Source organism: Oryx dammah, unplaced genomic scaffold, assembly GCF_014754425.2.
Source record: "Oryx dammah isolate SB20612 unplaced genomic scaffold, SCBI_Odam_1.1 HiC_scaffold_25, whole genome shotgun sequence".
NCBI classification, from domain to species: domain Eukaryota; kingdom Metazoa; phylum Chordata; class Mammalia; order Artiodactyla; family Bovidae; genus Oryx; species Oryx dammah.
Window position 1 is genome coordinate 10,029,633 of NW_024070209.1, and position 26,855 is coordinate 10,056,487.

A 26,855-nucleotide genomic window follows, 5' to 3' on the forward strand; every position below is an offset into this window, starting at 1 on the left:
AGAAGTGCACGCTGGGACCCAGGATTCCGGGAGGCCAACTCCGCCCCCGCCCCGCGAATGCCGGGAATTGTGGTCCCCGCGGGACGCGAGTTATGAGGTGGCCCACGGGTCCGCGAGGCATGATGGGACCGCTAGCCCTTCCGGGGCGCCTCAGGATTTCAGATCCCGGCACCCTGGGCGGATGCCCGAAGACTCCGCCTTCCCAAGAGCCCCTGCGGCGGGGCGCAAAGATGGCGGCATCGGCCAGACAACCCTAAAGCAGCGGCAATGGAGCCTCCCTCGTCGCCGGGGCCGGAGCGACTCTTTGATTCGCACCGGTAAGAGCCCCGGCGGGAAGAGACCGACTTCCGCGTCCACTTGGCCTTCGGCGCCCAATCACCCCGCCTCTCGCCCCCAGGCTCCCGGGTGACGGCTTCCTGCTCCTCGCGCTACTACTCTACGCTCCAGTCGGGTTCTGCCTCCTCGTCCTGCGCCTGTTTCTTGGGATCCACGTCTTCCTGGTCAGCTGCGCGCTACCAGACAGTGTCTTTCGCAGGTTCCGACCCGGGCGCTCGGGGAGGGTCGGGGCTGGGCCTGGCCCAAGGCCAGGTAAGTCACCACTGCCCGCGTTCGCAGGTTCGTGGTACGGACCATGTGTGCAGTGCTGGGGCTCGTGGCCCGGCAGGAGGACTCTGGACTCCGGGATCACCGTGTCAGGGTCCTCATTTCCAACCACGTGACGCCTTTCGACCACAACATAGTCAACCTGCTCACCAGCTGTAGCACCGTGAGTTAGGGAGGAAGCCGAGAGTGCCACGGAGTGGCTCCCTGGGGCCCAGCTCAAGGCACCCCTCTCCGTGTTCGGCTTTCCCATGGGGACCACAAGATACTGACCCTTACCCCGACCTCGCTTTTCTACCCATATGTCAATTTTTCTCACTTCACAGCGTTATTTTCTTCTTGCTTTCTCTCCTTCCGGTTCCCAGCCTCTACTCAATAGTCCCCCAAGCTTTGTGTGCTGGTCTCGGGGCTTTATGGAGATGGATGGTCAGGGCGAGTTGGTGGAGTCACTCAAGAGATTCTGTGCTTCAACAAGGCTTCCCCCTACCCCTCTGCTACTATTTCCCGAGGAAGAGGCCACCAATGGCCGGGAGGGGCTCCTGCGCTTCAGGTGGGTGAGCACAGGTATCTGCCTCCAACTGTAAGTGATCAGGCTTGGGGGCCTTCGGGTTTTCACAGCCTTCTTCAGCCCTCCCCACTACCTTCCTAGTTTATTTACTTTTTGCCCACTCTTAGTTCTTTCCCCTGAATCCGTTTATTTCCCACCTTTCTATTTGTACAGTGTGACAGTATCTGTTTTAAGTCAGGTATGAGCTGCTGACTAGATTGGCTAGAATCCCATCTTACTTTCTTCACTCTTCTAGTTCCTGGCCATTTTCTATCCAGGATGTGGTACAGCCTCTTACCCTCCGAGTCCAGAGACCCCTTGTCTCCGTGGTGAGTGTGTTCCACAGGGAATCTCTGGGTTTGGAGGGGAAGTTTCCTACTCCTGGCCCTGGTTTAGACCTCACTCATGCCCTCCCCTCAGACGGTGTCAGATGCATCCTGGGTCTCAGAACTGCTGTGGTCACTTTTCGTCCCTTTCACGGTGTATCAAGTAAGGTATTAACTGTCCTCACTTTTTGGTGGCTGGGAGAAACTCACCTCAAGGTCAAGGAAGTAGCTGTCTGCCCTGTCCATTTGCAGATCTTTTAATGTCAAGGTTCTACCACAGAGGCAATATAAAGTATTTACTACCTCCCCTACTGTCACCACCACTGTTCCAAGAAAAGAGGCATCAGAGTGGAGAGTGGGTGACCCCAACGTGGACCTGGATTGTTTTTTGCAGGTGGCTCCGTCCTGTTCATCGACAGCTGGGGGAGGGGAGTGAAGAGTTTGCCCTCCGTGTACAACAGGTGGTAGGGGACACGGGCAGGGTAGAAGTGGGTTCTTTCTTTAGGGGGAAGGAGGAGAACACTTGAGAAACTTCCAATCCTCCAATTCTCCCTAGCTGGTGGCCAAAGAATTGGGCCAGACAGGGACACGACTCACTCCAGCAGACAAAGCAGAGCACATGAAGCGACAGAGACACCCCAGATTGCACCCGCAGTCAGGTGTGTGGTCTCTGGACATGCAGCTTTTCAGCTCTTTTGCAGCCTGTTCTGACTTCCTCCCTATGCCTGTACTAATCAGCCTCTCTCCTTGAGTTTTCTACTCACCATATTTCGGATTTCTTTTTTGCAGCCCAGTCTTCTTTTCCTCACTCCCCTGGCCCTTCTCCTGATGTGCATCTGGCAACTCTGGCTCAGAGAGTAAAGGAGGTTTTACCCCATGTTCCACTGGGCGTCATCCAGAGAGACCTAGGTATGAGAAAGAGTAGCTTTACCCAAGGAGACAGGCATAGAGAGGGAAAGTGGGTGATGAAGGGAGAAGGTGAGCAGAGGAATAGACTGTGCTGTCCACTCCTCCCTTCTCTGCAGCCAGGACTGGCTGTGTAGACTTGACCATCACTAATCTGCTCGAGGGAGCCGTAGCTTTCATGCCTGAAGACATCACTGAGGGGACCCAGTCCCTTGCCACAGCCTCCACTCCCAAGGTGAGACCCAGAAAATGAGCAGGTCCAGGACTTGAGGTGGGATGGGGCAGTCTGCATATTCCCTGTCCTGACGTCTGTTTCTTGATCCTGAGACCCTAGCACAGTACCTCTCTTGCAAAGTAGGCATTCGATGCGTGTTTAATGATGATGACTTCGCAAGCCCTCTGACATTGTGATCACCTCAGTTCCCCAGCTCTGGCCCGGCAACCCCTCAGCCCACAGCCCTAACATTTGCCAAGTCCTCCTGGGCCCGACAGGAGAGTCTACAGGAGCGAAAGCAGGCGCTGTATGAATACGCAAGAAGGTGAGATGTTTAGAGGACAACTGGTAGGAAAGGGCAGGTTGGAGAAAGGGAATAATACAGCAAAGCCCATACAATGTCTTCTTGTGTCCCACAGGCGATTCACAGAGAGGCAGGCCCAGGAGGCTGATTGAGTACAGGATGGCACCCAGAGCCGCAGGACGGAGACTGGGGGCAGCCCTCACCCAACTCACAACAGGCCGGATGGGTGGGTGCTAAGGGGAGGAATGGGGCTCCCCCCAGTGTCACATTAAATTCAGGGTTTTCACTCAAGGTCTCTGTTGCCTCTTTGGGTCTCAAAAGCCCTGTAGCAGGTTCCTTTTCCCTTGGTTACGGGATCAGGAATGAGGGCCTCCTTGTGGGTTTGTGGAGGGTTGGTCAGAATGGAACTGTCTGCACTCAGCTCCTCATGTCAAGAGATGAGTGATATTAAGGAAGTATAACTAAGCTGAATGCCCAGCAGCAACTGGACCCTGGCCTCAGAATTCAGCCCAGATGTATGAGCAAACAGCTGCAGAACTGCAAGTCCCAGGATACCTTTCACTAATGAGCACAGTACACAAAGTCTGTAGAATTCACGCATGCTCAGTGTAGTGGCTGGAGCCTATTTTCCATAGGCTCCTAACTAGATTAAGGTGGAGCACATGGCCCCACCCCAAAACAAGCCTCTAGGATTGTGCCCCAGGGTGGATCCGGAATTGACCTTTGTACCTCACAGCAGGTCAGGGTTTGTGGTGACTTGCTGAGTGGGTCTGGAACTGGCTGCCATTCCAACGCGTCTCAGAGCGGCAGGCAAAGGTTTGAATCCAGGATCCTTGTGGCCCTGCTCCCCGATTCCTGACCCCACTCCTGTTCCTCACTCTCTTCCCCAGGGGGCCCTTCCCACAGGCCACCAGGTCTTTCTCTCTTTCTATTTGGCTATGTCAGGTTTTAGTCGTGGTGCACGGGCTTTATTGCCCTGCCATATGCAGAATCTTATGTCCCCAGCTAAGGATCGAACCCACGTCCCCTGCATTGGAAGTTGGGTTCTTAAGTACTGGACTGCTAGGGAAGTCCCAATAAGTTGGAGACTCAACTCTTCCCTGTTTCCCGGCAGACAAGAAGTACTGGGAAGGATGAACCCCAGTGCATTATCACCTGAGGGTACAGGTTAGGGATCAGGGCTGAGGTGGGAAGATGTCAGTCACCAAATACGAGGCCTTGATGACTGCCCTGCCTTCTGTAGGTCCTGCTAGACGGTCACCATGGCCTCTCAGCTTCTCGGGTTGGAAGAAGAGTCTGGCCCAAACCCTGAGGAGTCTGAACTGGCTGTGAACCCATTTGACGGGCTCCCCTTCTCTTCCCGCTACTACAAACTACTTGAGCAGCGCCGATCCTTGCCTGTCTGGGCTGCTCGCTTTATCTTCTTGGAACACTTGGAGAGTAGCCCCAGTGGAGTGGTACTGGTGTCTGGAGAGCCTGGTTGTGGCAAGAGCACCCAGGTGGGGGTGGGTGGGGTTGGGAACTGGCTCCTCCTGGGACAAGGCGGGGAGTGGGGTGGCGGTTGCTGTGTCGAATAATAGGGGAGGTGGTCGGAAGGAGACAGACACTGAAGCACCAGAGGACTCCTCAAATAAGGAGAGATGAAACTGGCCACAGCTCCTCCAGCACTTTTGACTGGAGTTCTGTGTCCCGCTGACGGGTTGTCCTTTCCTACACTTACCCCAGATCCCACAGTGGTGTGCAGAGTTTGTGCTGGCAAGAGGTTTCCAGAAGGGCTGGGTAACTGTGACTCAGCCTTATCCTCTAGCAGCCCTGAGCTTGGCCTTGCGAGTTGCTGATGAAATGGACCTGACCCTGGGTCATGAGGTTGGATACAGCATCCCCCAAGAGGACTGCACTGGGCCTGACACTCTGCTAAGGTGTGGCCCCTTGCAGGCCCAACTCAAATCTCCCCCTCACTCCATAGAAACAAACCCAGCCTCCGACATCTCATCGTACCCTCCCTCAGCTTAGCTCACCCTTTAAATCATGCATGATGCAACTTTTGAATTCAGCCATTTAACCCTAGCCAGCAACCTCAGACATTCAACCTCACCCTCATCATGAAAGTCTGACTTTCCTAACTGGAGTACAGCTTATGAACAGTGTCACCAATAGGCCACGGAAACTCAGTCACAGGATCTTTTTCTGACCTTTACTATAAGAGCCTAGGCCCCCCTGGAGAGAAGCTCCTCTGGACTTCTGGGGCTGGTCGGTGTCCACACTGACTCCTCTGCCCATTGCCAATGTCAACAGGTTCTGCTGGGACAGGCTCCTTCTGCAGGAGGTGGCCTCAACCCCGGGCACTGGAGCCCAGGGTGTGCTGGTCCTGGATGAGGCTCAGGAGCGGTCAGTGGCCTCAGATTTGCTCCAGGGACTCCTGCGAGATGCCAGGCTGGGAAGCCTTCCAGGGGACCTCAGAGTGGTTGTAGTTACCGACCCAACCCTTGAACCTAAGCTCCAAGACTTCTGGGGCAATCCTCCTATTGTATGTGTCCCCAGAGAGACTGGCAGCTGTCCCGCTCCGGTCTACAGGGACTCTCTCCCTACTGACCGAGTAGAAGCTGCCTGCCGAGCTGTGCTTGAACTGTGTCGGAAGGAGGCTCCAGGAGATGTGCTAGTGTACCTGCCCAGTGAGGAGGTAAAAAAACGGCATGCGAAAGGAGGCATTCGTGTCGAATGTCTGCCCCTTCCTGTCCTGGGGAGAATGGGAGCAATGCTGGTTAGGAACATTGGAGTTCTAGTACTTATTCTCTGTTGCGGTCTTGAAAAATTCCAGGGTTTTGGTATAAAAACTTCTTGATTCCATACAATATAGAGATTTGCAGTTCAGTGAGTTCCTGAAATTATAACACCCCAACTTTATATGAGTATGTACACTTTTTCAGAGTGAAGGTCCATAGCTTGCATCAATTTTTCAAAGGGGTCTCTGACCCACAAAGGTGAGAATTACCCTAACACCCCACCTCTCTCTTCAGGAAATTTCTCTGTGCTGTGAGTCCTTGTCCACGAAGGTAGGGTCCTTGGAAAACCAAGGGCCCCCACCACAGGTGCTGCCCCTTCACCCAGGCTGTGGACAAGCTGTTCAGGCTGTGTACGAGGACACAGAACCAGGTGCCCGGAAAGTTGTGGTCACTCACTGGCTGGCCGACTTCTCCTTTTCCCTCCCCTCCATCCGACATGTCATTGACTCAGGACTGGAACTTCGAAGTGTGAGTGAAAAAGAAGTGAGGGGGACACAGGGGCTAAAGATAGAAATAGCCCACTCTCATCTGTCCTGGCCTTGGTTGGGGGTGGTGACAGGTTTACAGTCCTCAGATCCGAGCAGAATCTCAAGTGTTGAGACCAGTCAGCAAGTGTCAGGCAGAGGCAAGACGACTACGGGCAGCAGGGATCCCACCAGGTAAGAGCTTTTGCCCTCAGTAGGATCAAACACGAAAAGAGTCACCGAACCATAGGCCCTGAGAAATCTACAGTGGTCTTCTTTCCCAGATCTTTCTCCCCTCAGGATCCTGCCTCTGCCTGTATCCTAAGTCCTTCCTAGAACTAGAAGCTCCCTGCCTGCCCCAGCCCAGAGTATGGGCAGAGAATTTGAGCCCCCTGATGTTACTACTAAAGAGGAGACAGATTGCAGAGCCAGGGAAGTGTCACTTCCTGGACAGGCCTGGTGAGCACCCTTCCTGCCCACATCCTGCTGCTCTCCAGGTTCTGAGATTCCCTGACCTGTAAGCCTTGTTGCCTCTCCAGCTCCAGAAGCACTGATGCAGGCCCTAGAAGACTTAGACTATCTGGCCGCCCTGGATGATGATGGGGACCTGTCAGACCTGGGAGTTATCCTATCAGAATTTCCCCTGGCCCCTGAGCTGGCCAAAGCCCTGCTGGCCTCGTGTGAGTTTGACTGTGTGGATGAGATGCTCACCCTGGCCGCCATGCTCACTGGTATGAATCACTTGCCTCTCTGGCTCTTAGGACTACTTCAGCCCTCCCTCTGGTGTTCTGGTGCTCCTTAAGCTGGCCCCCTCCCCTTTGCTCTAGTTCCCAGCCCTCACTGTGCCTAAAGAGTTAGGCTTCATCACTTACCCCTCTCCTGTCTCTATTGATTCTTGTCCCACAACAAGTCTCTCCTACCTGTTTTTACTAAAACTGTACCTGTCGTGCTCAACCCTGTAATCCCTTCATTATTCAGAATAATCTCTATCCTGCTCAATCTAGGGTATTCCTCGCCCACTGCATTCCAGCTTCAGGCCCACCCCAGCAGAAGGGTGACACTTCTGCTCAGCAGTGGCCTCCTAGAGACCTAATCCAGTAAGCACTTTTGAGCCCTGTTCATGACTTTCTTTTGACACTTGAGAATGGCAACCACTTTAACACTGCCCCCTCCCTAAGCCTCTGTGATCTGCTCCCTGTGGTTTTCACCCTACCTCTCTTGCCACTCTCTTAATCTCTTACTTGAGCTCTTCCTCCTCTGCTTCATCCTCTGCTTGCTCAAAGTAAGTTGAACCTCAGGGTTCTACCCTTGCTCCTTTTGTCTTCTCATTCCCTGAACTCTCTGAGCAAGTTCATTCACATTCATGGTCTGAAATGCTACAGTATCATTCTTCTGAATCTTGGATTTATATATCTGACTCCTGATGGCCGTTCCTATCAGAATGGTCCACAAAACTTCAACCCAGAACTGAACTCGAGCACCTCTGTTGTTGCTGAGCTGAGCCCTTTTTAAATCTGCTCCCTCACTACCACCACCAAAAAGTCATACCGTCACCTCAGCGGCTCTACTATCATCATTCTAGACTAACCTTTCTCTAGGTTTGTTTTTTTAATTTTTATCTCCTAATTAAAAAAAAAAATTTACCTGTTCTTCTCCATACTTAAGGACTTCCCTGGTGGCTTAGAGGGTAAAGCGGCTGCCTGCAATTCAGGAGACCCAGGTTCGATCCCTGGGTTGGGAAGATCTCCTGGAGAAGGAAATGGCTACCCACTCCAGTACTCTTGCCTGGAAAATCCCATGGATGGAGGAGCCTGGTGGGCTACAGTCCATGGGGTCACAAAGAGTTGTACACGACTGAGCGACTTCAGCTTCACCTTCACTCCATACTCAGAGTTAATGCCAATGTAACTCCTCATCGCTGCTCAGCTGGATTCCTTGAATAGCCCCTAATTAGTCATGTGAACTTCTTCCAAACATGTGGATTCTCTTAAAAACTCTTCATCAGTTATTCTCTACCTTCCAAACAGAATGTAAACTCACTTGCACAGCCTTGCCCATACCTCCCTCCAGTTTTATCTCCTGCCACCCTGCCACACATACTGTTCCCTCTATCCATAATCCTAGGTGCTCACAGTTCTCCAAACATGCTATTCCCACATCTGGAATACCCACTCTGCCCTTTTCCACTCAGCTAATTCTCAAACTTCAAATATTGGCCCACACACCTGTCTTACGTGTTGGTCTCTCCCACTAGACTCTAAGCTCCTTGAGGGCAGAAACTGTTTTTCATTTATTTATCTTCAATGTCCAATAAAGTGCATAGTGTCTAGAAGTCTTTTGAGTAAAGTTCCCAGAATGACATTGCTGTCTTTTTCAGTGTACTGCTATCTGTTCTCATGCCCCCAGTGAACTTCCTCTCTTCTGCCTCCAGCTGCCCCTGGGTTTACTCGTCCTCCACTCTGTGCAGAAGAAGCTGCCCTGCGTCGAGCGCTAGAACACGTGGATGGTGATCACAGCTCTCTGATCCAAGTGTATGAAGCCTTTATACAGAGTGAGTGCTCCACTCTGCATCCTCTTACAGAATCCCAGATTTTCCAAACAGAGGAAGTGGTGTGCAGCCAGCTGACAGATCTCTAGTCCCAGGAAAAGGAAGCCCTTTGACTGAGAGTTGGGTTCTTTTAGGGGTCTCAAGGACTTTAGCTATAGCTGGTCCCTTTCTGTTCCTAGGTGGAGCAGACAAGGCTTGGTGCCAGGCTCGGGGTCTAAACTGGGCAGCATTGTGCCAAGCCCGTAAACTTCGGGGAGAACTCCTAGAACTCATGCAACGGATTGAACTTCCCTTGTCTCAACCAGCCTTTGGATCTGAGCAGAATCGCAGAGACCTTCAGAAAGCACTGGTGTCAGGATACTTCCTTAAGGTTAGGGGAAAGAGTTGGGGTAAGGATCATAAAAGGAACAGAAAGTAGAGCGAGCAAAGGTTAATGTATGCCACCTCTGAAACTGGGACCCAGATGGCCATTCAGAGAACTCTTCAGAACCAGGAGAAACTTTTCCTTTGATGTTTTGGGGTACAAGGGGCTATGGAAATGCCATACATTATGGTAGTATGGTAGGGCTATAATACCTAGAGGTATGCCTTACTTTTAATACTCTCACTACCCTTGCTGATAACTCTTTCTCAACCTCCCTTTCTTTCTTCTACTGACATTTCACTCTCACTTACTCCTTCAATATCTTTGTCTTTCAATGAGGTGGCCCGAGACACAGATGGAACTGGAAATTACCTGCTTCTAACCCATAAGCATGTGGCCCAGCTCTCCCCATACTGCTGCTACAGAAGCCGCAGGGCTCCTTCCAGACCCCCACTGTGGGTGCTTTACCACAGCTTCTCCATTGCCAAAGACAACTGTCTTTCCATTGTTTCTGAAATTCAGCCACAGATGTGAGTTCCCGACACCCCTCCTGCACTGTCCATTCCTCTTCCTGGGGCCAAAATTACAGCTGGAAACTTAGAGAAGCTAAGTGGGGGTGGGGGGTGGAGTGGCAGGGGCGGGAATGGAGGGGAGTGAGAGGGTTTTGTGGTTTGTAGTAACATGATTTGAGGAGACAGGGTTTGTGGAAGGGGTAGTAAGAAGTTCCAATATGCATTATGAAAGAAGATATGGAAACCATCTAATTATGAATGTCTCTATCAGGCTGGTGGAATTGGCTCCTCCATACTTCCTGAGTAACTTACCCCCTAGTGAGAGCAGAGACTTCCTGAACCAGCTGAGGGAAGAAAGGACAGATTCTTCAACCAGGAGTGAATCTTCCTCCACCCAAGAACTTGAAAATGCCTGTCTCCTGCAGTGACCTGCCTATGGAGTGAAGTTGAATTCATCTCTTCACATGAGATCTTCCCTCAGGCTAGCACCTAGGCAGCCATCCAGATTCAGAAGCCCAAGGGTCAAATGTAAATACTGGAACCTGAGTCCCAAGAAATGGAGCTGGAAGTGGAGCAAATTGGTTAAGCCCCAGTCTATACAGGCTAGGACCAATTTCTTAGCTTTCTGCTATTTATTGAAGAGGAATTGACATGCCCTCTATACCCCCAACTTATACCAAACCCATCCTTTTGGTCTATAAAAGTTCTGTTTATATGATACCAAATTTGAGTTTAGTTCTGCAGTAGCATTTACAGTATCTATGAGTTAAAGATGACACAATATAAAAGAATCAGGGTGAACTTCAACAGTGATATCCTCTTGCCTGGCTCCCACCTCTGGTCGAGCCTTTGTGCTCTGACTGACCTCGCTGTCACTAACATGGAAAACAGGTAGTTTGACTACAGTTGGCCTCTGACCCTGCCTAAAGCTTACCTCACTCTATCAACTGCTCTTGCCTGCAGGGGAGGAAGAATGGGGGTGCTATAAGAATAAGAAACAATTGACCCTTTTGTTCTCATACAACTTAAATCTTGCTCCTTAAACCTCAAGGCTATTGGATCTGTACCCAAATCCTTAACTTTCCAGCAACAAGCTTCCCAGCAGCCCCTGCCCACCCATAAGTTCTAGCAACTTCAGGAACATCATGCTTTTACCAGCTGGGTACTCCTTTCTCTTTTCTTTCCTTAGACTATTAACTTTGATATCCTCAATCATCTTACACATTATAAATATGTTTATAGAAATTGATAGAAACATTTAATCCTTAGAACTCTGCTTTTCTACTCAGAGTTCCCTCCCTTGGAGATGCTGTCTGCTTTTATCATTCCATGTATTTCCTCCTCTATGTGGATGTCAACTGACCTCCCCTGAAAGGCATTTTTCCAGAATGTATTCTCTCCAGTGTGCTTGCTCAGTCGCTCAGTCGTGTCCGACTCTGTGACCCCATAGACTAGCCCACCAGGTGCCTCTGTGGAGGAACCAGGTGGAATTATCCAGGCAAGAATACTGGAGTGGTTGCCATTTCCTACTCTAGGGGATCCTTCTCTCTAGGTTTAGCATTTAGTTTTGCCTGCAGAGTTCATCTTGGTCTTGTCTTCCCAATTTCCCTTTCATCATCCACAACACCACTGATTTCTTGATCCTTTACATTTCCAACCTAGGAATTATCTCTGATTATTTTTAAGCCTATCACTTCCTATTATTTGCCAGATTCTGCTCACTCTAACTCCCCTGGGCCCATTAACTTTGTCCATTGCTTCCCTCTCTGTCCCTGAGGGACACCAGAGCCTGATTAGTGTTCTTAGATTTTCTTTCATCAAGTGTGTCTCGCCCACCACTCACTTGGGAGGCGCAAGTGGGAGGACATAGTCAGCAGGTTAAACACACAGACAATATGGGGCTCAAAGTCCTTAGCGATTATTTTACAGTTGAAGAATGACATGCCCAGCATGGATAACCCTCTGGTTCCCATCACAGTCAGACTCGCCCTCTAGCACCTCCTCCATTACTCCCCTGTCATTGGCGGCTTCCTTCCTTCCTTCTTTCCTTCACACTTTTGGTACAGACCCGGCAGGCTGCAGCTGCCGAATCCCAGCGGGGCCTGTGAACAGCTTGCGCCCGACAGAACCCTGGTTCCACCCCAACCGCGGAAGAATCCGGAGTCCCTCAAGAAGGCAGCCATAGGACAGCCTGCTCTCCTCCCCGCACCTCATTGGCTATCAAACTGCAGGTCCCGCCCCCTCAGCCCCTCGGTTCCAACCGCCGAGCGACACGAGTGTGGGAAATGGCGGGAAAGATCGCATTTAAGCGCGCGGGGCAATTGCGCGACGTTGGCCTGCGAACCGACGGTGGCCGAGGAGCCCTTGGCGATAGCCTCAAAACCAGCTCCTCCTCACACGCTCCACTGCTACAGAACCACGGCGTGGGCGGCCATGCGCTCCTAGGCCCCAGCTCCGGGGCTCCACGAGGCGCCTCGGTCCAGAAGAGCGCTCGCTTGCTCGGTCGGGCGGGCGTCGCTCACACCACTGAAGCAAGCCCGGACACGGAAGCCACCTTGTTGTCCTCGGCCCAGGGCTGCAGGTTCTGCAGCGCGAAGAGCGACGAATTGTGCAGGCAGAGCGGGTCCGGGGGCAGCGGCGGCCGCAGCGGCCGAGGCAGCGCGTCCTGCTGCAGGTGCAGAAGCAGTCGGCCCGCGCGGTGCCGCTCCGCCTCGCGCTCCTCGGCCGTCTGGCGCCTGGGCGGGCGGAGACGCGGGGTCAGCGAGGCCAGCCCCAGCCCGCCCCGCGCCTCACCGCCACTTGGCCCAGCCCGGTCTTTCACCCGCCCCGCGCCTCACCGCCACTTGGTGCGCCGGTTCTGGAACCACGTCTTGACCTGCGCGTCGGTCATGCGCAGGGCCTTGGCCAGCGCCGCCCTCTCGGCCGAGGCCAGGTACTTCTGGCGCAGGAAGCGCCGCTCCAGCTCCAGCACCTGCGAGCGGGAGAAGGATGTGCGCGGCTTCTTCCGCTTTGGGGGGGTCCGATTTTGGTAGGGATGACCTATACGGCGCGTCCCGGAGAAGGGCGAGAGCGCCGCTACGGGGAGGAAGAAAGAGCAAGGCTAGGTTTTCCCGGCGGCCCGAGGTGTCACAGAAGAGAGCGCGGCTGCTGAGGCCGCAGAGCTCCCGCGCCGGGTCCCTATAGTGCCCCAACCTCGACTCCGCACCAGTAGAGTCTTCTACACAAAAAAGGGGGAGCCTCGGAAATGGCCCTCCCTCTTGGGTGAGGGAGAAACCTCCCCTGTAACTTCACCCTGCCCACCCTGCGGACAGTGCACGGCAGAGGAGAGCGCGGGCATCGACGGCAGCTACCTCCCCAGCGCCTCTCAGTAGCGGGACCAAGAGATACAAGTTGAGGGAGGATCCCCTGGGATTAGGGGCGAAGGGTATGAAAGGGACCTTGAGTTGGAGCAGAAGGATCAAAGATGAGAAAACAGGGTCAGTGTGGGGCATGACACTGGAGGGATCGGGCAACCTCACCCGTGAGCCGGTCCTTGGCATAGCGGCGGCCGCTGTCCATCCAAGGGAAGGTGAGTCCCGCCAGGCCCCCGGCGCCGCCCAAGCCCGAGGGCCCAGGAACTGCAGGTGCGCCTCCCGCGGGCGGCTGCACTGGCAAAGGACGATGCGCCGGGACGCGGATCACGCCGCCCGGGCCAACACCAGAGCTGCCTGGGACCGGGGCCAGCGAGGCCGCGGGGCCGTAGCTTGAGGCTCCGTGAAATCCACCCGAGAACGCCGCACTCTCTCCATGGCCCTGGCCCGTGCGACCCGGGCCTAGGCCGCTCCCGGGGGGTTCCGGGCAGCTCAGGATCTGATCGATGCCGAAACTGATTGGCTCGTGGTGCGGGAGGTTGTGCGAGGCCAGCACCCCCGGCTCCATGGGTCCGGGTCAAAGAGGACCTCAGGAGCTTTGGCGGTTAGGGAGGGCCCCCCAAACAGCTGTGGGAGCCCAGCAGCGGAGCGTTTAGGGCGGTGGCTTCAGGGACCTGCCGGGCTGGCCGCAGAGAGGCGCCGGGACGCCCAGGACATCTTCATCCCTATGTACTGGGAGTAACCCAGCCCTTGCCGGCCTCTGCCGGGTGTCGGCGCAGGGACTCGCATCCCGGGGGAGCGCGACCGACTGGGGCCCCAGCAGCGCCCTTCTTGACTCTGAAGCGCGGATGGACGCTGGACTGCCAGGGCCTCTGCCCGAGTCCGGGGTGGAGAGGGTTGGCCGACTTGGGCTGGGGCAGTGACTGACAGATCAGTCTTGGGTGGGCAGTGGGGGCTGGGGGTAGGGCAGGGGCGGGGCCGGGCCCGTTAAAGGGAAAGAGACGCCTGTTTGCTCCAAGCGCGGGCTAGACTGGCCGGCGGGAGTGGTGAGGGTGCTGGAGGGGGGAAGGTGGCGAGTGTGTTATGAACTTGCACGGGAGGGGCCAGAGCTCGGGCCGCTGCGCGCTGAGTCAGCCGAGATGCGCAAGGCGACTCCATCCTCACTGGCCTCCGCCTCTGGGTTTCCTCTCCTCACCAACTTCCTTGCAGGTGCCGCCTCCCACAGCCCCCACTCTTCGCCTCCCGATGGGTCCAGCCTGACGACTCCCGGATTCGTTGTGGCCCCCGCCTAAATGCTCTCGAAGACCAAATTTCGTTGTGGCTTTCTGGCTGCGATGGGAAGCGGCTGGGGACCAGCGCCGGCGAGTTGGAGGCTGGGGAAGAGGACAGTTGGAGGTGTGGCAGGGTGTCCGGTGAGCTAGGGCGGGGAATCACTGGGCCAGTGATCCTGGTGCTCCTCCGGGCCTCTCCCGTAGGGGCCCCAGCTCCTCTCCAGAGCGCCAGTAATGGGCGTCCAGTGTTTCTTAGAATTTCGATTTCCGTAAATCGTTGTAAAGCGGACCGGTGGTTGTACCCGAGCCAATTTAGGTCGGTGAGGACTTGGGGCTGGCGTTCTGCCCCCGACAGGGAACCAGCAACGCGGACTCTGCGCCCCGACTCTTCGCCCAGGAAGTCTATTCTCACACACTCCTGCCCAGCCTCCAACGAAATCGCCACAGGCGACACTTGGAACCTTACGAAGTCCTCGGAGGATCCTAACCGCCTCATTTCGCATAGCTGCTTCACCCCACCCAAGCCCAGGAAACTGCCTGGAGCGTGTCAGAGAAGGGAGGTGGGGAAAGACCGAAGCCGCTCAGCGACCTTGTGACCTCTGGCCACGGACCCAGGAGCTGGGAGCGTGTGAACTCTGCATCCTTCCCCGGGATGGGACCCCGGGCCTGCCGGGCCCCTGAGCCTTAGACCCGCCCCTGCCGCCACCCGGCCCGGTGCAGGCCGCCATAATCGGGTTAGCTGGGTCGGAATTACATTACCTTCCCCGGCCCGCCCCGGCCCCCGGGGGTTGGGGGGGGAATCCTGGCGCCTCCGAGCCGGTGAGACTGGGCGCCTGGAGGCGGATGTTCTTACCATCCCTCGGAGGGTGGGCACCCGATGAGCAGCTTGGCCTGTCTCAGACACTTGGTGGCCAAAGGACCCTGCCCTGCTGTGGCAGTCCTTGGCCCCTCCACCGCAGCCCACTCAGGTGCTCTGATCCTGACTGCCAGTGACCCTTGTGAGGTGAAGTGCCTTCTAAGTCTAATAGCTGGGTCTCCCCGAGAGCATGGATCTTCCAGTTGATTCTCCAGGATCTCCTGGGGAAAACTCTGCCCCTCCTTTCTCCCTAGCAGATGGGCTGGCAGCCTGGAGCCTAGGGCAGGGTAAGAGGTCTTTTCTCTCGAGGGAACCAGGAGTGATATTTGGGCATCTGGGCAGGAAGATAAGGAAGAGGAAGAAGGGAGTAGGCTTTCTCCCCACACAAAACCTCAGTGTTCTCAGAAGGCTCAAGGTGAAGGCTGAGGCAGGGAACCATGGGGCAGGGAGGCAGTGGGCATTAATAACATGAGACATCCTCCCCCAGACTTGTCCACCTTCATCACCCACTTATCCAGCACTCCCCCCACCCTGCCAACAATCTTCTGAAAGGGTTGGGGGTGGGGAGGTACTGCCCATTGGTAGCTGTTTTTGTTTTGGTGAAGAAGACAGATAATATCACCTTCCCTAAGCCTTCACAGAACTCCAAGCATCTTTTCTCAGCAGTTAAGGGCTTGGGCTACTAGAGAGCATGAAATCTCTGGTGTCCAGGCAAACCCTTCAGAGATAGCATGGGCTGGATTCCCCTGGATGAGAACAAAGAGCCTGGGGAGACAGTGGATTAAATAACTCTGAAGAGGACTGGCTGGCAGGTTAAGAATTTGTCAGTCCCTTTCCCCACTCCCTTCGGGGCTTCCCTTGTGGCTCAGCTGGTAAACAGTCTGCTTGCAACGCAGGAGACCTGGGTTAGATCCCTGGGTTGGAAAGATCCCCTGGAGAAGAGAAAGTTTACCCACTCCAGTATTCTTGCCTGGAGAGTTCCATGCAAAGAGTTGGACATGACTGTGCGTCTTTCACTTTCTTTTGCCACTCCACAGGTGGGCCTCTAGGAGGAGAGAGTGGGCACTAGTGTGTCTCCAATCAAGCTGAATAAAATCCTTGAATAAATCAATACAAGTGAAAAACGTAGCATCGTGCAGACCTTTATACCTCCTTATTCTACATCCTGCCTTTTGAGGTCAGCACAGATGGCTCTGCCACCCAGAGCTTGCCCAACTTATCCTTAGAGGAGAATGGGCACAAACCTGGTAGTATATATATATATATATATATATATATATATATATATACATATTCTGGGAATTAAAAAAAAATATTTCAGTGCTCTGCTTCAGGGACAAAAGGCATCCAGTTCTGTCAGCCACAGTCCTAGGAGTTTCTCAGTTTGCCTCTACCTTGCTGATTCCCTGACTCTATGAAAAGCATGGTTCTATTGCTTTATGTTGAAGAGAGGCTCTGGAGTCAGCACCCCCACCTCTCATACAGACTTCCTTGGATCCATCTCACCATATTTCACATGCATGTGGCTGCCCAACTCTTTAAACCTGCAGCTTCACAGGGAGAGGCCACACTCCTAGCCTGTTTTCCTGCATCTTCTCTTCCATCCTGCTGTTGGTGCAGTATTCCATGGTTGAGGTGGTCCCCACTCCTATATCATCAGTTTTCTTATCAACTTAGTCCCTCCTACTGCCGACTGTCTTAGGTCTCTACTGTCTGGACAAAGTTTTTGCCCAACTCTTCAAGAGAAATTATGTTTCTTTTTCTTTTTTACTGCCCATATCCATTGCCTCCATTTCCTTAGTATTTATTCTTTTAATCCACTGTAAATTAGCTTCACTACATGGACCCTATCTCAGAGATATCCAGTATCCAGTGTCTATTATTATCCAATACTTCTCTGACATGTTTTACTTTGTTGACCATCAACTCTTTCTTGAAATATCCCTTCTTTTGGCTTCCATAATATTGTATTATTCTACATCTTTGGACATTCACAGTTGCTGCTTATCTTTTTCCTCCACTGACTTTTCTTCTTCCACTGAAGACTGTGAGCATTCAGAGCTCAGACTTCAGCTTTACCCATATCTACATCTGCTCAGTTTTCATCCTTTCCAATAGTTCCATCTAATACATCTACTCAGAAAACTCTGTGACCTCAGTCCCTGGTTGAGACCCTTGCTGTGTTCCATCCCACCATTCTAGTCTTCTGGCCAGCTCTACCTGCTTTTGCTCTAGCCACCTTAGGCCAACAAGCTGGAGGAAATGCTTCCCCCGAAGCTCCTTATTCACTTCCTCCTATTATTCTTTGAAATGTTTCATGCACAGCCCTTCCTTTCCATTTCCACAGATAAAACCCTAATATAGGCCAGGCTTCCCTGGTGGCTCAGTGGTAAAGAATCTGCCTGCCGTTGCAGGAGACACGGGTTCAATCTCTGGTTCAGGAAGACCCCACACTCCGGAGCCACTCTCTAGCTAAGCCTGCGTGCCACTACTATTGAGCCTGTGCTGGAGGGTCCAGGACCCACAACTGCAGAGCCTGTGCATGCCTTAGAGCCCATCTCCTGCAACAAGAGAAGCCACCACACCCTGCAACTAGGAGAGCAGCCCCACTCACAACTACAGAAAAGCCTGTGCAGCAATGAAGACGCAGCACAGTAAAGATATATTCTTAAAAAAAGCTTAATATAGGCCATCATCACCACCTCCCATATTCATGTGTTCGTCCACAACATTTTGATTGAAGGTACTATGTGCTTGGTACTACGTACTAGCTACTGTGTGCCTGGCACTGGAAATATAGTTGTAAGTGAAAGTGAAGTCACTCAGTCGTGTCCCTCTTTGTGACCCCATGAACTGTAGCCTACCAGGCTCCTCTGTCCATGGGATTTTCCAGGCAAGAGTACTGGAGTGGAGTGCCATTGCCTTCTCCAACAACAAAAGTCCTACCACTGAACAGTTTACATTCCAGTGGGGGAGGCGGTTGAAAAAGAAAATGTATACCATATACTCAGAAATGCTAAGAAGAAAAATAAAGCAAGGAAGGGGGGAAAAGTATAAGAGTAGGAGATGATGATTTATCTCGATTGATCACAGAAGGCCTCATGGAGTAAAGACCTGAAGGAAGAAAAGGGCCATTTGGATATCTGAGCATTTCAAGCTGGGGACACAATGAGAGTATATACTGGTGTACCTGTGGAACAAACAGTGGGAGGTCCTGTGTGTCTGGAGAGACTGAGAGACTGAGAGACCACGCAGTCTTGAAGGCTTTTATTCTAATTGGAAAATGGATTGTTTTAAACAGAAAAAACACCTGATTTTTACATTTTAAACAACTTCAAGACAAAACTAACATACAATAAGCTGTACATAAAATGTGCAATTTGATACACTGATATATGTGTACACCCATGAAACTACCAACACAATCCAGGTAATAAGCATCTGTCAACTCAAAAAACATTTCTATGTATCCTTTTGATTCATGTTTTACCAGAATCACTGTGAGCTGCTATGTTTAGACTAGGCTAAAGAGGGTAAAAGTAGAAGCAAGAAAGCAGGCAAGAAGCCACTGCAGTCACCCAGAGGAGATAATGGCATCTTGGAACAGGGAAGTAAGCAGTGGCTATAGCGAGTAGTTATTTTTAAAAATCACTTATAACTCCTTGCCTCTAATCCACTCTGAAGATAAATGAATATGTTTCTTTCATCGGATAACCCCCTTTCTTCAGAAAAGTTTTTTTTCCCCTATTGCCCAGAAGTCCCAACTCCATAAGGTTCTGCTGCTTCTCATTCTTCTCTATCATTGCTCTCAAATGTACACCTTATCCTCTTTCAGGTCCCTCTCCACTGTGCCTTTCTTTTCTATTTCCACCACACTTCTTTCCCCTACTCCCAATCTCTAATGGTGCCCACACAAAGACCCACTTCCTCCAGAAAGTTTTTCCCCGTCTCCGCTGGTCGCTTCTTGTTTCTCCAACTGTACTTGATGTAATACTCCACAGTAATCTCATCCTTGTTTTCGATGGATTTTGAATCCCACTTTTTAGAAAGTACCTAGGGACGTCGGTGTACCAGGTCCAGTGCCCCTGCATCCTCCCCAAGTGCGGGACTGGGTCTATGCCATCGCGGGAGCTCGCTGCCTCAGCGTGTCCATGTGTAGTAGTGTCCCGGCCGTCCTCCCCTCCTCCTTGGGCATCTGCTCTGCATTAGTCTGTCCCAGGCCTCCGCAGGCGCCGATGATTGAATCATCATCATTAAGCAGGGCCTGCCCCCCCAACCTCGGCGGCAGGAGGGAGCGATGGGGGTGGGCAGGATCACTACCAAGTCCCTGGGGTCCCTCCTTCCCCGCCACCCTCTACGAGATTCCGCAGAGCTCCAAGAAACCTCCGTTGTGGAGGGGGGACAAGGCCTGCCATCGGGATGAAGCTCCGTAATGCGGGCGCGTAGTAGGACACAAGCAGGGGACCCGCAGGGGTTTCTTTTATCAGGGACGTCGCCACAGGAGATCGACAACCCTGAGTGGTGGCGGGCGGAGACCGCCGGGCCTTTGGGATAGAAGGCGGCAGTCTTTTGCAGGCTCCAAAGTCAGTTCCGAGATCACGTAGGGTCTACTATGACGATTACTACAGGATGTCGAGGAGACAGGACCCCTTCCCACGAACCCCCTGGACTCCCTAATTACAGATTGAGGAGGGGGAGGGGCCGGGGGCTCAGGTGAGCACACGGGGAGAAGGGACATGGGCGGGGCCTTACAGAGGGTCAGCGAATCCGAAAAGACCTAAGCCTTCGTTGCGGGGCGACAAGTCCCGCCCCGCAGGCGGCACCGGAAGTAGCAGGCCGAGATCAGCCTTTAAGATGGCGTCTCCTCAGGGGGGCCAGATTGCGATCGCGATGAGGCTTCGGAACCAGCTCCAGTCAGTGTACAAGATGGACCCACTACGGAACGAGGTGAAGGGGCGGCAAGGTTACCACTGCGATCGGCTAGCAGTGAGAACTGGGGCCGGCTAGAGGACGGGCGGTGGCTGGCTGGGCGCCCAGTGCGCCTGCGCAGAGACAGGGTGCCCAGTGCGCCTGCGCGATTGCGATTGGGTTGCCAAACTCTGGGCTAGGACGCCTGCGCATTGCGCCGCTGACGTTTTGTAGGCTCCCCTGGGAAAGGAAGGTCGGGTGAGTCAGGCTAGAGAGAACCCCTGCTGTGCACGGAGCCCTCTGCTGGGCGGAGGGGGAGTGTCAACCCCCTGGGAGCTAATCAGCTGGCGGCGCTGGGTGCAGAGTTGGCGGTGGGCTCTGAGTGGCGACTTCCAGATCGTGAAGGCACACGGGTTGGGGTTGGGGAAATGATCGTTGACGGAGGGTGTGTCCGCAGGAGGAAGTACGAGTAAAGATCAAAGACTTGAACGAGCACATCGTCTGCTGCCTGTGCGCAGGCTACTTCGTGGATGCCACCACCATAACAGAGTGTCTTCATACGTGTGAGTGCCCAGAACCCTGGCTGCTGCTTCCAAGCCCTATATCAGCCTCTAGGCTGCTTGCCCTAACCACCCAGGAAACCCAGCCAACCCATAAACCCAGTTTCCAGAGGGCTTGAGAGTCTGCGTTTCTCTTCTGGCAGTCTGCAAGAGTTGTATTGTGAAGTACCTCCAAACCAGCAAGTACTGCCCCATGTGTAACATCAAGATCCATGAAACACAACCACTGCTCAACCTCAAACTGGACCGGGTCATGCAGGACATCGTGTACAAGCTAGTGCCAGGCTTGCAAGACAGTGAGTAACCAACTGGACTTTGAGGGGCCTCTAGAGCACTGTTGCTGGGGGGCAGCTTGAGGTGGCAAGGGCTTTGGTAAAGAGGTTGACAGCTCGAGGAACAAAGAATGAGAGAGGGCTTATATTTTACTTCCCATACTACCCTCTTCTAGGTGAAGAGAAACGAATCCGAGAATTCTACCAGTCCCGAGGCTTAGACCGGGTCACCCAGCCCAGTGGGGAAGGTATGTTGCTTGGTAGCAGGAGGGTAAGTTAAAGCCCCCAGAGCATTCCTCCTGCCTAGATTTGCCCCCTGGGGAAAATGGAGTGTGGAACATGTGCCACTTTCCTTGTTACTCTGTCTTTCTCAGAGCCAGCCCTGAGCAACCTTGGCCTCCCCTTCAGCAGCTTCGACCACTCAAAAGCCCACTACTATCGCTATGATGAGCAGCTGAGCCTATGCCTGGAGCGGCTGAGGTGAAGGATAGGTCATGGGCTATGTGAAGTGACAATGACCCAGAGCCAGGGAGGGGCCCAGGGAGAAGGCGAGCAGTCAGGGAGTGTCTTCCATTCCAGAGCGTATATCCTAGTTCTGGGTGGGGGGCAGGGGAAAAGCCAGGCTCCCTAACCTGTGTCTGTTTCCCCCCAGTTCTGGCAAAGACAAGAATAAAAGCATCCTGCAGGTAAGAGGGGCTGAGGGGAGGGCCCCTCTAAGGAGACTCAGCACTCCATGACCCTTCCCTCACACATCTTATCTTCTTCCTGTCCCTCCCGCCCCCCACCAACCCCCAGAACAAATATGTCCGGTGTTCTGTTAGAGCTGAAGTTCGTCATCTCCGGAGGGTCCTGTGTCATCGCTTGATGCTAAATCCCCAGCATGTGAGTATTCCCATGTAGATTTTTTTGAGGGGGCGGAAAGGGATAAGAAAGGAGGAACAGAGCCAGTGGTAGACTTGGGTAGTTCTTGACCTGGGCAAGAGGATAGTTTCTGAAACTTTGCCCCTGTCTCCTTCCTAGGTGCAGCTTCTTTTTGACAATGAAGTTCTCCCTGATCACATGACCATGAAGCAGATATGGCTGTCCCACTGGTTCGGCAAAGTAAGGCAGTGCCAAGGCGGTCCCCAGGGCAGAGGTGGGCTGGGGGCCCTTCTGGGTAAGAACATTCCCACTGACTACTTCTTCCCCTTGTTTTTTCCTTAGCCATCCCCTTTGCTTTTGCAATACAGTGTGAAAGAGAAGAGGAGGTAGGGGCCAAGCCCCCACCCATCCTTGTCCCCTCCCCTCCCCAGATATTTATGTGAAATTAACTTGGGCTTTATTTTTTGAAATAAAAACTTGAAAAAGCATCTCTCCTTGCCCTTTTTCGTTCTGCCACACACTCCTGCTTTGTCCTGTGTCCTGCTTCCCTGTTGAGAAGTCTTCTTGAGTTACATCAAAAAGGAGGGCCTTTCTATGTTGGTGTTCCTTCAGTGAGTTACCAAAGGACAGCCGTAGAGAACCTTACATATGTAAAACTCAGAAAGTGAGCCGAGTGAACCAGGTCACTCATACCTTCCTCTCTTGGTGAAGGGAAGGGGCGTTCTCGCTGTCCTTGAACGTTACCACGTGTAAAGCAGACCTGAGTGCATCAGGTGTCCTAATTCAGTAGTGGTGAGAATGGGGCTAGGGTCTGACAGTGGCCACTGCAGGATTGAAGAAAATACAAAGAATTGCACCATGGGAGGAGCCTTTAAAAAATTGGGATGCAAGAACACATTGGGGATCGTCACAGTTGGAAACCTGACTGTCCATGTGAGGTTCAGGTGCCTGGGCTAGGTGAAGCCAGGGTGTGGAGAGGGTGGTTGAGAGAAGGGAACTGGTTCCCAGAAAGGGCACCTTTTAGGAACAAGAGGGAAGCAGCAGGGTGAGAACTCTCTTGAGTAGTTTAGCAATCATTCCTTGTCGGTTTGAGCCAGACAGTAACAAAAGAGGGAACTGGAGGCCAAAGCAAGGCATTCCTCCTGTAAGAAGCTAATGGGCTGCTGTGGAATCTGGGACAAGCTGAATGGTGCAGGCAGCATAGATGTTGCCAGAACCTGATATTAAAGCCTAAATCTGGCGATGGCCAAAGTCCAACAGTACGAGTTCAAGGGGGTCACTGAGCGTAGCTTGTAAGGGCTGAAGGTGCCTGAGCTTCCCTGGATGGAGACTGGGTGGCAGAGGACTCGGGAAAGGGGACAGTGAAAAACACTTAACTGGCCAGAGGAGCCAGAGGCTCCGGGGGCAAAAACCCTGAGCCCTCTCCCAGGACACAGTAGGCCGGGCTTTGCTCCCCATGGATGAAGCCTGTGGGCCGAAAGGCCTGTGTGGAGAGACTGCAGACGGCAAGGCAGAGCCCTGGTACGAACTGGGCAGGCAACAGGGCCCAGGGTGGACACTGCCCAGGCACAATTCCCTCCTGGTACCATATGCAGGATCCCTGAACCTCCCACGCTTCAGGCCTCATGCCTGATTTGTATCCCCCATTCCCTGCCCCAAGCTGTTCTTGAAAGTATAAATTCACCTCTTCCAGAAAACCTTTCCTCAATCAGAATCAGGCCTTCTTCCAGTGTCTGGCCTGCCTCGACACCAGCACATATCTTGAGGATTTTGATTAATTATATCTATCCCAGGGTTCCCTATTCCCTTCTCCCTGAATTTAAGCTCTGGGTATTCCCAGGCCCACTCAAGCCACAGTACTCAGATTGTTCTCAAGGCATTTGTGTGTGAAATGGCATTTCCAAGGCAGATGGGGTGGGGTGTTGGAGGTAAGGAGAGTGGAAATACCCCTGGGGACTTTTTCTGGCACAGTGGTCCAGTTGGGGCTTGGCGGCAGCTTGATGTCTAGCAGGCTCAGTCAGAAGATAACTCGGGGAGACCTGAGGACCAAGCCTTAGGATGAGGCCTTTGATGACACATGACTTGCAGCCAAGAAGCCCCAGAAGGTGCTCAGGCCTGGATCTGGGGTGGCATGGCTCCCCACCTGACCCCCAGCTCAGCAGAGCCTTCTTTTTGTCAGCAGCAGTGGCAGCCGGCTGATGCCGGCCATCTGCAGGTACCGCGCCATTCTCTAGCTATGGGTCCATTACTTCCCTCCCCAGCCTGCCCCACACAGATCCTGCCCCTTGGAGTCACTTGGGTCTCTGTCTGTGCCAGGGTGGGCAAGTCAAGCCCGCAAGTGCTCTTGGGTTCAGTGGCCTAGAACGCACATGCCTGCTCCGAGAAGCAGCTGCAGGGCTGCCCCAGCCCGCTCCCAGGTGCCCCGCGCCTCACGGGGTGCCAGGTTGGAAATGTCAGTCCTCACCTGCAGGGCCACGCTTGCCCATGCTCCTGATGCCCTTTCTCACCAAGCTCTTTTTGTGGTCCACATTCACCTGGGCACTGAGACTTGCTCTCCCCTTTGGCGCGGAGGAGGACAGGTCCCTCTCAGGCTGGTCCCTCCCAGGACTTGGAGGTGAGCGACGGGGAGGAGACAGGGAAAAGGGACTTCCCTGGAACAAGGAGCCTCAAGGGGTACGCCAGTGTCGGGTGGGGTGGGGGTGGTGAGCATCCCACTGCTCCCCCACCCCAGCCTGCAGACCCCCTGAGCCAGCAGCAATTGCACAGAACATTTTGTGAGGCAGTGTAAAGGGCCTAAAGAACGCACAGACCCAGGGTCCTGGAAGTAAGGAAACGAAGATTTATGTCTTAATCAGGTCACTCTGCATGAACGTTTTCTGAAAGAGAAAACCATCCTAGAGGTGTGTGAGATGGAAGGACTTCCGGCCCCCGCTCTTCCGTCTGGAGTTTCTTCACTTGAACACCCATGGCCCTCTCGCCCTGGTTAACAGGTTTTTTCTAAGATGGGGGGATGGTGGGGAGAAGCACACCTCTTGGGGCTGTCCTCCTCGGTCATCCACCACCCCCAGGAGGTTATTCTGAGGATCCCCGTCCCCCCTTCCCTCACTCACAGAACTCAGAGAAGTGTGTGCGGTGGGAAATCCAGGGGCCTGAAGGCCATTTATTGAACCGATATGGAGAAGGAAATGGCAACCCACTCCACTATTCTTGCCTGGAGAATCCCATGGACGGAGGAGCCTGGTAGGCTGCAGTCCACGGGGTCGCAAAGAGTTGGACAGGACTGAGCGACTTCACTTTCACTTATGGATGTCAAAAAGAGGGGTACATCTGGAGTAGGCCTGGGTAGAGGCATCTGCAAGATGAGAGGCTGAAGTGGACAAAGACGAGTCAGAGATGCAGTGTCAGGGAAAGAGAAATACGATGGGGGTGATGGGGAAAGGGGATTCTGAAAGAAGGTGGTGTGTGTGTGAGAGAAGGCATCCTTAAGTGGGAATGGAGGTGTCTTCTGAAGAGAAAGTGAGAAAGAGGGGATCTCTACCAGGTGAGGGACCAGAGGACCCCCAGATGTCCTCTGAAGAGACAATGGGGAGAATCCATCGAAGAAGGGGAGTGGCAGGCAGAAATGTAGGCTCAAGTCCTTCTGAGAAGGACCCAGGGCAGAGAGGCTTGGGCCCTGGGGGTGGGCGGCACAGCAGGGAGAGGCGTACTGGAGCACAGCACCACTGTCAAGCTGGGCTTGGGGGGAGCCTAGGAGACAGCTGAACACCCCCTCCTCAACCCAGGTTTAATCTCTTAATCTCCCTCATTAATCATTCCCCCTCCTCCTACACCCCTCAGAGGATCTGGTTTCTCCCCAGCTCAGGTTCCAGGGGCTTTGCTGGGAAACGTCCCCTCCTGAGGCCCCACAATTGTCTGGACAAATCCCCGGCTGCTGGGATGACCTTAGCTGGGCTCTGCTGTCAGCAACCTCTTCCCTTGACTAGTCTCTCCTTCCCTCTCCTCCCCCCGCACCTACATCTGGGGATTGCCCAAGCCCATTGTCCAACCCCATCCGTAAGCCTGGAAAAGGTTGAGAGACAGAAGGGGAGGAAAGCAAAGGCCCTTCAGGAGCGCTCCACAAGAACACACAAGAGTAACTAAGAGCAGAAGAGATGACATAAAAGCTACATGGAAGATGCATGAGTGTCTTTTTGGTGGCAGGACACGAGCTAGGCACTTCCTGCAGCCTCCCTAGAAAGACCTTCTTTCGTTGCAGACTAAGTGAAACCACCAGCATGGTTCAGAGGGCTGAGGCCTCCTGCCTCTCTGCCACCTGCCACCATTAATAATCAGTTAACAAGGTCCTGAGGCCTCTCAGCTTTCCACTGTCTGCTCTCTGACCCAACAGTGGGCCCACTGGGCTGAGTTTATTGCTTGGGCTGCCATGAAGGTACTATGTGAGTATCTGGGTGTGTCTTAGGGGATGGGGAGTATCATTGGAGGGAGTCCTCTATCAAGAAGACCCTGTGTTTCTCCACCTTTGCTGGATGTGGACTAGGTCAATGCCTCAGGTTACATGAGGTTCCCTGACCCCCATTATCAAAGTGCCTTCCTGTCCTTGGAATCTTTATCCAGGTGTCTTGGCTCTCCCAAGCTCGGTTTGGTGCACCCCATCTTCAGGCTCCACTTGCCCCAGAGCAGACAGGTGGACTCAGAGGATCACTGCACAAATGGTGGGAGGAAGTCTACAGAGAAGGTGACCAGGAGGGACTTCATGGCACTGTTTGAAGAAAACCCCACATTCCCTAGGAATGGTGAGTTCCTCAGGAGTGGTGGGGCTTCTCTGCCTCTGTGATGTGACCTGTGAACAAAATCCTTGCCCTGTTGAACCTTCACTGGTGAGCAGTGCTGTCCCAGAGCTGCCTGCTTCCTACAGTGGAAGGACGTGGTGGGAGCCCAGAACTAGAATAAGTGTGGGAGAGAAGGAAGACGGCACTCGGATAAAATAGAAAAGAATATCCCCGGTCTCAGAATTTGCAGTTGGGTTTGTAGGGGTTCTGTCTCCAGATCTGGTTGGGCAGATGAAGTCTGCACTTGAGGTTACTCTTCTACAGCCAGTGGCCCTGATGCTCCCGGGCAGTGGGTGGCTCCCACTGTTGCAGATGCTGGGAGGTTTCTGGGCCTCTCCAGGCTGAAGGACCCATACTTCAACTTTAGGAGCTTAATAGGA

General features: G+C 53.4%; 3 protein-coding genes across 4 annotated transcripts; 2 read left to right on the top strand and 1 right to left on the bottom strand.

Moving 5' to 3' along the window:
• Position 1: 1 nt before the first annotated feature.
• On the top strand, positions 2 to 10,598 carry LOC120851245 (ATP-dependent RNA helicase DQX1). 2 transcript variants are annotated; one of them, XM_040223885.1, is made up of 15 exons: positions 2 to 317; positions 398 to 1,150; positions 1,404 to 2,918; positions 3,013 to 3,713; positions 4,141 to 4,396; positions 4,623 to 4,816; positions 5,193 to 5,577; positions 5,915 to 6,148; positions 6,240 to 6,339; positions 6,445 to 6,603; positions 6,684 to 6,875; positions 8,576 to 8,695; positions 8,872 to 9,062; positions 9,396 to 9,586; positions 9,840 to 10,598. In XM_040223885.1, the coding sequence occupies exons 5-15, from the start codon at positions 4,160 to 4,162 to the stop codon at positions 9,994 to 9,996; spliced, it is 2,160 nt and encodes a 719-aa protein (XP_040079819.1). In that variant the 5' UTR covers positions 2 to 317; positions 398 to 1,150; positions 1,404 to 2,918; positions 3,013 to 3,713; positions 4,141 to 4,159; the 3' UTR covers positions 9,997 to 10,598. The 2 variants fall into 2 exon arrangements, with proteins under 2 accessions (XP_040079819.1, XP_040079818.1); XM_040223884.1 differs by lacking the exons at positions 4,141 to 4,396; positions 4,623 to 4,816; positions 5,193 to 5,577; ... (6 more) ...; positions 9,396 to 9,586; positions 9,840 to 10,598 and having other exon boundaries at positions 154 to 317; positions 398 to 535; positions 616 to 766; ... (7 more) ...; positions 2,800 to 2,918; positions 3,013 to 3,188.
• An 872-nt stretch (positions 10,599 to 11,470) lies between these two features.
• Positions 11,471 to 13,562, bottom strand: TLX2 (T cell leukemia homeobox 2). The gene is made up of 3 exons (XM_040223902.1): positions 13,087 to 13,562; positions 12,406 to 12,643; positions 11,471 to 12,303 (listed from the first exon to the last, which is right to left on the bottom strand). The coding sequence occupies exons 1-3, from the start codon at positions 13,484 to 13,486 to the stop codon at positions 12,087 to 12,089; spliced, it is 855 nt and encodes a 284-aa protein (XP_040079836.1). The 5' UTR covers positions 13,487 to 13,562; the 3' UTR covers positions 11,471 to 12,086.
• Positions 13,563 to 19,835: 6,273 nt separating this feature from the next.
• On the top strand, positions 19,836 to 22,131 carry PCGF1 (polycomb group ring finger 1). The gene is made up of 9 exons (XM_040223904.1): positions 19,836 to 19,992; positions 20,411 to 20,516; positions 20,657 to 20,809; positions 20,962 to 21,033; positions 21,160 to 21,265; positions 21,438 to 21,471; positions 21,581 to 21,667; positions 21,806 to 21,886; positions 21,989 to 22,131. Exons 1-9 carry the CDS (start codon positions 19,900 to 19,902, stop codon positions 22,034 to 22,036), a joined length of 780 nt encoding a protein of 259 aa, XP_040079838.1. The 5' UTR covers positions 19,836 to 19,899; the 3' UTR covers positions 22,037 to 22,131.
• The last annotated feature ends 4,724 nt before the right edge of the window (positions 22,132 to 26,855 follow it).

What these genes read in the sequence shown, in the direction of transcription:
- LOC120851245 (XM_040223885.1), top strand. Translation starts at nt 4,160, where the DNA reads ATGGCCTCTCAGCTTCTCGGGTTGGAAGAAGAGTCTGGCCCAAACCCT. An exon ending in TGTACCTGCCCAGTGAGGAG is followed by an intron (nt 5,578 to 5,914) that starts GTAAAAAAACGG and finishes CTCTCTCTTCAG; the next exon opens with GAAATTTCTCTGTGCTGTGA. An exon ending in CAGGACTGGAACTTCGAAGT is followed by an intron (nt 6,149 to 6,239) that starts GTGAGTGAAAAA and finishes GGGTGGTGACAG; the next exon opens with GTTTACAGTCCTCAGATCCG.
- PCGF1 (XM_040223904.1), top strand. Translation starts at nt 19,900, where the DNA reads ATGGCGTCTCCTCAGGGGGGCCAGATTGCGATCGCGATGAGGCTTCGG. An exon ending in AACAGAGTGTCTTCATACGT is followed by an intron (nt 20,517 to 20,656) that starts GTGAGTGCCCAG and finishes CTCTTCTGGCAG; the next exon opens with TCTGCAAGAGTTGTATTGTG. An exon ending in CACCCAGCCCAGTGGGGAAG is followed by an intron (nt 21,034 to 21,159) that starts GTATGTTGCTTG and finishes TGTCTTTCTCAG; the next exon opens with AGCCAGCCCTGAGCAACCTT.
- TLX2 (XM_040223902.1), bottom strand. Translation starts at nt 13,486, where the DNA reads ATGGAGCCGGGGGTGCTGGCCTCGCACAACCTCCCGCACCACGAGCCA. An exon ending in TGCCAAGGACCGGCTCACGG is followed by an intron (nt 12,644 to 13,086) that starts GTGAGGTTGCCC and finishes TCCTCCCCGTAG; the next exon opens with CGGCGCTCTCGCCCTTCTCC. An exon ending in AACCGGCGCACCAAGTGGCG is followed by an intron (nt 12,304 to 12,405) that starts GTGAGGCGCGGG and finishes CCGCCCGCCCAG; the next exon opens with GCGCCAGACGGCCGAGGAGC.